Raw genomic sequence first — 9,100 nt, forward strand, 5'->3', positions numbered from 1 at the left:
AGAACATGATATATCTTTCCATCTGTGTCTTCTTTGGTTTCTTTCATCAGCATGTTATAGTTTTCGGAGTACAGGTCTTTTGCCTCCTTAGGTAGGTTTATTCCTAGGTATTTTATTCTCTTTCATGCAGTGGTAAATGGGATTGTTTCTTGAATTTCTCTTTCTGATCTTTCATTGTTAGTGTGTAGAAATGCAACACATTTCTGTGTATTAATTTTGTATCCTGCAACTTTACCAAATTCATTGATGAGCTCTAGTAATTTTCTGATAGCATCTTTAGGATTTTATATGTATAGTATCATGTCATCTGCAAACAGTGACAGTTTAACGTCTTCTTTTCCAATTTGGATTCCTTTTATTTCTTTTTCTTCTCTGATTTCCGTAGCTAGGATTTCCAAAACTATGTTGAATAAAAGTGGTGAGAGTGGGCATCCTTGTCTTGTTCCTGATCTTAGAGAAAATGCTTTCAGCTTTTCACCATTGAGTATGATGCTAGCTGTAGGTTTGTCTTATATGGCCTTTATTATGTTGAGATAGGTTCCCTCTGTGCCCACTTCCTGGAGAGTTTTATCATAAATAGGTGTTGAATTTTGTCAAAAGCTTTTTCTGCATCTACTGAGATGATCATTTGGGGGTTTCTTAATATATAGATTTATTTATTTTTGGCTGCATTGGGTCTTTGTTGCTGAGTGTGGGCTTTCTCTAGTTGCAGCAAGCAGGAGCTGCTCTTCATTGCAGTGCACAGGCTTCTCATTGCTGTGGCTTCTCTTGTGGCGAAGCATGGGCTCTAGGCGCGGGGGCTCCAGTAGTTGTGGCACGTGGGCTTAGTTGCTCCACGGCATGTGGGATCTTCCCAGACCAGGGCTCAAACCTGTGTCCCCTGCATTGGCAGGCAGATTTTTAACCACTGCGCCACCAGGGAAGTCCTGATCATATGGTTTTTGTCAGTTTGTTGATGTGGTGTATCACACTGATTGATATGTGGATATTGAAAACTCCTTGCATCCCTAGGATAAATCCCACTTGATCATGATGTATGATCCTTTTAATGTATTGTTGAATTCGAATTGCTAGTATTTTGTTGAGGATTTTTGCATGTACGTTCATCAGTGATAGTGGCCTGTAATTTTCTTTTTTAGTGGTATCTTTGTCTGGTTTTGGTATCAGGGTAATGGTGACCTCACAGAATGAGTTTGGGAGTTTTCCTTCCTCTGCACTTTTTGGGAACAGTTTCAGAAGGATAGGTGTTAGCTCTTCTCTAAATGTTTGATAGAATTTGCCTGTGAAGCCATCAGGGCCGGAACTTCCGTTTTTGGGGAGTTTTTTTTTGTTTGTTTGTTTTTTGGCTGCGTTGGGTCTTTGTTGCTGCACGCGGGCTTTTTCCAGTAGCAAGGGGGGCTACTCTTCGCTGCAGTGCACAGGCCTCTCACTGCAGTGGCCTCTCTTGTTGCAGAGCACGGACGGGCTCTAGGCATACGGGCTTCAGTAGTTGTGGCACGTGGGCTCAGTAGTTGTAGCTCGCAGGCTCTAGAGTGCAGGCTCAGCAGTTGTGGCTCACGGGCCCAGCCACTCCATGGCATGTGGGATCTTCCCAGACCAGGGCTGGAACCCATGTCACCTGCATTGGCAGGCGGATTCTCAACCACTGAGCCACCAGGGAAGCCCGGGAGTTTTTAAATTACAGTTTCAATTTCAGTGCTTGTAATTGGTTCATATTTTCTAATTATTCCTGGTTCAGTCTGGGGAGACTGTACCTTTGTAAGAATTTGTCCATTTCTTCCAGGTTGTCTATTTTATTGGCATACAGTTGCATATAGTAGTCTCTTATGATCCTTTGTATTTCTGTGGTGTCAGCTGTAACTTCTCCTTTTTCATTTTATTGATTTGAGTCCTCTCCCTTTTTTTCTTGATGAGTCTGGCTAAAGGTTTATCAGTTTTGTTTATCTTTTCAAAGAACCAGCTTTTAGTTTCATTGATCTTTGCTCTTGTCTTCTTTGTCTCTATTTCATTTGTCTCTGCTCTGATCTTTATGATTTCTTTCCTTCTACTAACTTTCAGTTTTGTTTGTTCTTCTTTCTCTAGTTGCTTTATGTGTATGGTTAGGTTGTTTATTTGAGATTTTTCTTGTTTCCCAAAAGTAAGGTTGTATTGCTATAAACTTTCCTCTTTGAACTGCTTTTACTGTATCCCATAGGTTTTGGATCGTTATGCTCTCATTTTCATTTGTCTCTAGATATTTTTTTTATTTCCTCTTTGATTTCTTCAGTGATCCATTGGTTGTTTAGTAGCATATTGTTTAGCCTCCACGTATTTGTGTTTTTATAGTCTTTTTATTGGAGTTTATTTTTAATCTCACAGTGTTGTGGTCAGAAAAGATGCTTGATATGATTTCAGTTTTCTTAAATTTACCAAGGCTCACTTTATGGCCCAGGATGTGGTCAGTCCTGGAGAATATTCCATGTGCACTTCAGAAAAATGTGTATTCTGCTTTTGGATGGAGTGCTCTATAAATATCAGTTAAGTCCATCTGATCTAATGTGTCATTTAAGGACTGTGTTTCCTTACTGATTTTATGTGTGGCTGATCTGTCCATTGATGAAAGTGGAGTGTTAAAAGTCCCCCACTATTATTGTGTTACTGTAAATTTCTCCCTTTATGGCTGTTAGTATTTGCCTTATATATTGTGGTGCTCCTAAGTTGGGTGCATATATGTTTACAATTGTTATACCTTCTTCTTGGATTGATTCCTTGATTGTTATGTAGTGTCCTTCTTTGTCTCTTGTAACAGTCTTTATTTTAAAGTCTATTTTGTCCTATATGAGTATTGCTACTGCAGCTTTCTTTTGATTTCCATTTGCATGGAATACCTTCTTCCATCCCCTCACTTTCAATCTGTATGTGTCCCTAGGTCTGAAGTGGGTCTCTTGTAGACAGCATATATATGGGTCTTGTTTTTGTATCCGTTCAGTGAGCCTGTGTCTTTTGGTTGGCACATTTAATCCATTTACATTTAAAGTAATTATCGGTATGTGTGTTCCTTTTGCCATTTTCTTAATTGTTTTCGGTTTGTTTCTGTAGGTCTTCTTTCTTTCCTCTTTTGTTCTCTTCTCTTGTGGTTTGATGACCATCTTTAGTGTTATGTTTGGGTTGCTTTTTCTTTTTTCTGTATCTGTTGTAGCTTTGGGGTTTGCTGTTCCCATGAGGTTTTGATATAGCAGTCTGAATATGTACAAGATTGTTTTAAGTTGCTAGTCTCTTTCCTACCTAGAGGAGTTCCTTTAGCATTTGTTGCAAAGCTGGTCTGGTGTTGCTGAATTCTCTTAGCTTTTGCTTGTCTGTAAAGCTTTTGATTTCTCTGTGGAATGTGAATGAGAGCCTTGCTGGGTAGAGTATTCTTGGTTGTAGGTTATTCCCTTTCATCACTTTAAATATATCGTGCCACTCCCTTCTGGCTTGCAGCGTTTCTGCTGAGAAATCAGCTGTTAACCTTATGGGAGTTCCCTTGTATGTTATTTGTCATTCTTCCCTTGTTGCTTTTAATAATTTTTCTTTGTCTTTAATTTTTGTAAATTTGATTACTGTGTATCTTGGAATATTTGTCCTTGGGTTTATCCTGCCTGCGACTCTGCACTTCCTGGACTTGGGTGGCTATTTCCTTTGCCATGTTAGGGAAGTTTTCAACTATAATCTCTTCAAATATTTTCTCTGGTCCTTTCTCTGTCTCTTCTCCTTCTGGCACCCCTATAATGCAAATGTTGGTGCATTTAATGTTGTCCCATAGATCTCTTAGGCTGTCTTCATTTCTTTACATTCTTTTTTCTTTATTCTGTTCTGTGGCAGTGATTTCCACCATTCTGTCTTCCAGGTCACTTATCCGTTCTTCTGCCTCTTATTCAGCTATTGATTACGTCTAGCATATTTTTCATTTCAGTTATTGTATTCATCTCAATTTGTTCATTACTTCTTCTAGGTCTTTGTTAAACATTGCTTTCATCTTCTCAATCCTTGCCTCCATTCTTTTTCCAAGGTCCTGGATCATCTTCACTGTCATTATTCTGAATTCTTTTTCTGGAAGGTTGCCTATCTCCACTTTATTTAGTTGTTTTTCTCGGTTTTATCTCGTTCCTTCATCTGGGACATAATTCTCTGCCTTTTCATTTTGTCTCTCTGTGGTTGTGGTTTTCATTTCACAGGCTGCAGGATTGTAGTTCTTCTTACATCCACTGTCTCAGGAATGGGGGGGAGTATTGAATGGGTACAGATTGAGTTTCTTTGGGGGATGATGAAAAAGTTTTTGAAGTGACTGTGGTGATGATTGTACAACAGTGTGAATATACTTACTGTCAATGAATTAAACACTTTTAAATGGTAAATTTTATGTATATTTTACCAGAATAAAAGTTTTTTAATGTTTTCAAAAAATTTTTGAGATTGTCCTAAAAAGTAAAAATAAAGTCTTTAATTTTAATCTACTTAAAGCTGGTAGTTGAACACAACTAATAATGACTTTTTTTGACCAAGAATGTAATGTACACAGTGGTTTTCATATTATTCATAGACTGCAAACCTTGTACTCTAAATTTGACATTTATTTTAGTTCTTTAAAATTCTTCAACATTTTTTGTTTCCTGTTGTATCCTCTTATCTTGGTGGAGAGCAGAAAATGGGGGCAGAAATGTTTAAAAGTCTGTCAATAATTAGTAATCACTTGGCTGCTTGATAACTTGGATCAGGGTCCGCAACATCTGGCTTATGGGCCAAATCTGGCCAACTGCCTGTTTGTGTAAAATAAAGTTTTATTGAAACAGCCATGCCCATTCATTTTTGTATTGCATTTTGGCCTGCAAAGCCAAAAATACTTACTATCTGGCTCTTTACAGAAAATGTTTGCCAGCCCCCAACTTGGACAATAGCTAAAGTCTGTTTCACCCACACCAAACCACTACCATGGAAAACATTTAGGAAAAAATTTTAAATAAAGGAAAACATTTAGGAATTTGGCAGTCTTGTTTGAAAAAATTTACTTAAAATTCTAAATTAATATCTAATTTTTGTAGTTCAAACTTCTCATGGAACATCTGGACCCTGATGAAGAGGAAGAAGAAGGGGAGGTGTCAGCTAGCACAAATGCTCGGAACAAAGCAATTACCTCGCTGCTTGGAGGAGGCAGCCCTAAAAATAATGCAGCAGCAGAGACAGAAGATGATGAAAGTGATGGGGAGGATAGAGGAGGAGGCACTTCAGGGGTGAGGCGGAGGAGGAGTCAACGTATTTCGCAGCGTATTACGTAAAATGATTTTTATGTGCTTATATATGTCAGTCTATTAAATGTACACCAAGTAATGTAATACTTATGAGAGAAAACATTTTGTAGATAGAAATTCTCTACTTATCCATTTATACATCCTTTTGTAGAAAGTTTAACATAAAAGACAATAAAAAAGAAAAAAACAGAAATGAGATTTATCCAGCATAAAGGGTTATTAATTTTTCTTTGGATTGTATTAATGTGTGTTATCCTTTTTTATTGTTGATAAGTTTTATGTAGCTTTATGGTTCATATGTATATATAATTTTATATATCAATAAGAGTAAAGACACGGGTACAAATTAAGAGTTACATGGTTTTACAAGTATATGTTAACCCCTTGGCGCTGGCGGTCACGGTGCGTCTCATTGCCGGCAATGGAAGTGTGCTGGGAAATCCCAACTCCCGGCGTCAAGGGATTAAAAGCAATAAAAACAATAATTTCACTAAAATTATTTTGTGTAACACTTGGTCTTTTTTCCCCCCTCCCAATGTTTTAGTCATTGAGAAGGTCAAAACGAAATTCAGACTCTACGGAGTTGGCAGCACAGATGAATGAAAGTGTTGACGTCATGGATGTCATCGCTATTTGCTGTCCAAAGTACAAAGATCGACCACAAATTGCAAGAGTAGTACAGAAAACCAGCAATGGCTTCAGTGTTCAGTGGATGGCAGGCTCCTACAGTGGCTCCTGGACTGAGGCTAAGCGCCGTGATGGCCGCAAACTGGTGCCTTGGGTAGACACTATTAAAGAGTCAGACATTATTTACAAAAAAATTGCTCTAACGAGTGCTAATAAGCTGACTAATAAAGTTGTTCAGACTTTACGATCCCTGTATGCCGCCAAGGACGGGACTTCCAGCTAATGAATTTGTACATGCAGCCAAATTTACAGGAGTTTTTTTTTAAAGGCAGAAAAACTTGAAATATCAACATTCTGGCAAAAAAAAATCAGTTTTATGAAGAGTAAGAATGGAACCTGGGATGCAGGAACAAAAGAAGGAAATGTTGGGCAAAACATTTTTGTGGGAGCTCCCTTCGCTGTTGTGCAGCAGAAACAGATTCTCAGTTCATTTTTACTCCCACTGTATTATAGTTTAACAAAAATTGTTTATATCTTGGAAAAAAAACTTTCTGTTTAAAAAATAAACAAGTGAATGTTGGAAATTAGTCTGTTAATGTTCTTAATAAAGTGTTCTTGGAGTTTAACCTAGCAGCGGATGGCTTTCTTTAGCTTAGCCCAGTTTCCAGGGAAGCATTGTTTTTTCCAGGCTGTAAAATGGCAGAATCTCCTGGATATATAATTTATTCTGTTGGGAAAAAAAAAAAAAAAAAAGCATGCAGTATCTATGACCTATCTGCAGAAGGAGTTTTTGTAAATGTAGATTTTGATGTATTAGGTCACCCTGAAAACAATACAAGAAAAGGGATCCCCAGGCAATCTGGTGGAGCGAATACTGCAATAAATTTTTTTACTTCTCTTTGTTACTTGTCTGTTTCCATTTGAATTTCTTATTGTAAAGATCTGTTTAAATCCATTTATATTATTTTGCAGTCTTTTATGTAAAATTTATTATATCACTGGTTTTCAAAACAAAACATGAAATATTGTTTATACAGTTTGTATAGGCTGACTTCTGAATAATTGGTATCTATTATTTTCATTCCCATAAGAGGGTGTAAACAGTTAATTCCAGGGTTTTATTGTATCCTGCAATATTTAGTATTAACTATATATGATTTAGCACTGTGCCAAACACATTTTCAAGAGTACATTTTGATATAAAAAGAAACTATAGTTTATTCCTTGTATGCTTCAATTTCTTTCTAGTAATGTCATGATGGTAATATTTATTTTTTAAACCTTGGGAAAAGATAACAGTCTTGGGGAAAGGTAACAGTCATGCTATTTTGGAAAACTAGCATTTCTCTTAGTTAAAATTATGCCATGTGTTATTTTCAAAATAGAATTGAGATGACTATGACACTTCATAATAACATTACATTTTTCACAAGTTATTTTTTAATGCTGAAAAAGGAATAATTTTACTAGTTGAGATGTTTACTCATTTTCTATTCTAAATGTTTTATACATCTTTTGGGAGCAGTTGTCATTTATCTGTTACTACAGATGGGGAGGTGGGTGTTTAATTAGTTGATTTGCATAGTTGATGCTCAGAAATAGTAATACCTAAAATTTACAGGGGATGAGGTCTGTTTCAAAGTTAAGTCTTTTTAAAAATATGTACTATTTTTAAGTCAGCTTTTTAAATCTGACCTCTAGAATGTTAAGTTTTATGAAATTGGCCAATAAATGAAGATACTCAATTTGTGAGGAAGAGTGACATTGCCATAAAATACCTTTTTGTGAACACCTATTAAACCACTATGAAAATACCTTTACAGGATCCATTTCCTATGTGGAATTATTTCAGAACATTTTCTTGAAGGAAATGTTTTCTCATTCTTCTTTTTCTTCCACTTAATTGCATGTTTCCTCTTCCTTTTTACCATGAACTACGTGGGACAAAACTATTATAGATTGGGTTTTTTCGCCTCTGGAGTTTTATCAGCAAAAGATTTGAGGTGGCTTTTGAAAACAACAATGATATATCAATAAGAGTAAAATACCAGTTAGGAAAAGTAGAATGTAAAACCCAGCCTCTAGAATTTTAAAGAATAGAGATGTGGGTAAAAAAAAAACAGCCAGTTTTGAATGCTGACATTCAGTGATGCATGGTGTTTGTTTTTTTTTAAAGGAACATTTATTTATTTGTTTGTTTTTGGCTGCGTTGGGTCTTCGTTGCTGCATGCGGGCTTTCTCTAGTTGCGGCGAGGCGAGTGGGGGCTACTCTGCAGTGCGTGGACTTCTCATCGAGGTGGCTTCTCGTTGCGGAGCATGGGCTCTAGGCACGTGCGCTTCAGTTGTGGCACGCGGGGTCTAGAAACAGAGGCTCAGTAGTTGTGGCACACAGGCTTACTTGCTCCGCGGCATGTGGGATCTTCCTGGACCAGGACTCGAACCTGTGTCTCCTGCATTGGCAGGTGGATTCTTAACCACTTCACCACCGGGCAAGTCCCCATGGTGTCTTTTAATTTCTACAAAAACTATGCTAGTTAAATCTTTTTTCCCCATTTTGTAGATAAGGAAAACTGAGGCTCAGCAGGATTTAGTAATCTGCTTTTAAGTGTTATAATAGGGATTTAAATTTGGAGTTGGAGTAATTGCATCTCACTACTCTAAGTTAATTGAACATCAAGCATTAAAGGAGAGGATCCCTCTTGAAAGTAAACAGTTCTTAAAGGATCCTTGGAGTATATATACTTGGGGATCCTATTTAGAGTAATGCTTCTGTTAGCTTGGTTGGTCATAGATGAATTGCTGTCTTCAGGAATTTTCCATCTATGCTAAGCTCCAATATTTTAGCTATTAATATATTAATATTGATATAATTGATGAAACCCTTAAATATACAAACCAAGGTTTTCAAAAAGTAGATTTCTCAAATGTGATTTTAGGTCTTAACACTAAAATAAGTTAAGGCCTTGGCAGTCAATTGTACAAAATCAAAATTTTGAAGTGTATTGGGAATATACAAATTTCAGTCTATAGTTTGTTGATAAGTAGTAAGCTGTACCATGTTTTATTGATTTGTATTGAAAAGAGGTTATATTTGAAATGAACATTTCTAAGTATGCCTTCACTTTTTATATTAATATGAAATTTAATATTTTCTTATTTAAATTATTTGTTGTTTTGACGAATGGGTCATTTTTTTAAAAATCCGTACC

At 36.6% G+C, this 9,100-nt stretch overlaps 1 protein-coding gene across 2 annotated transcripts in view; it reads left to right on the plus strand.

The window, feature by feature from the left end:
* Positions 1 to 6,792, plus strand: part of NIPBL (NIPBL cohesin loading factor) — a 192,509-nt gene extending 185,717 nt beyond the window's left edge. The window contains exons 46-47 of one of the 2 annotated variants that reach the window (XM_067730541.1): positions 5,058 to 5,287; positions 5,809 to 5,952. In XM_067730541.1, coding sequence (XP_067586642.1) covers positions 5,058 to 5,287; positions 5,809 to 5,815 — 237 coding nt within the window. In that variant the 3' untranslated portion in view covers positions 5,816 to 5,952. Of the gene's footprint in view, positions 1 to 5,057; positions 5,288 to 5,808 lie in introns of both variants that reach the window. The other variant, XM_067730540.1, reaches the window with a different exon arrangement.
* Positions 6,793 to 9,100: the final 2,308 nt, after the last annotated feature.

The sequence above is a fragment of the Pseudorca crassidens genome, chromosome 3 (genome assembly GCF_039906515.1).
Source record: "Pseudorca crassidens isolate mPseCra1 chromosome 3, mPseCra1.hap1, whole genome shotgun sequence".
NCBI lineage: Eukaryota > Metazoa > Chordata > Mammalia > Artiodactyla > Delphinidae > Pseudorca > Pseudorca crassidens.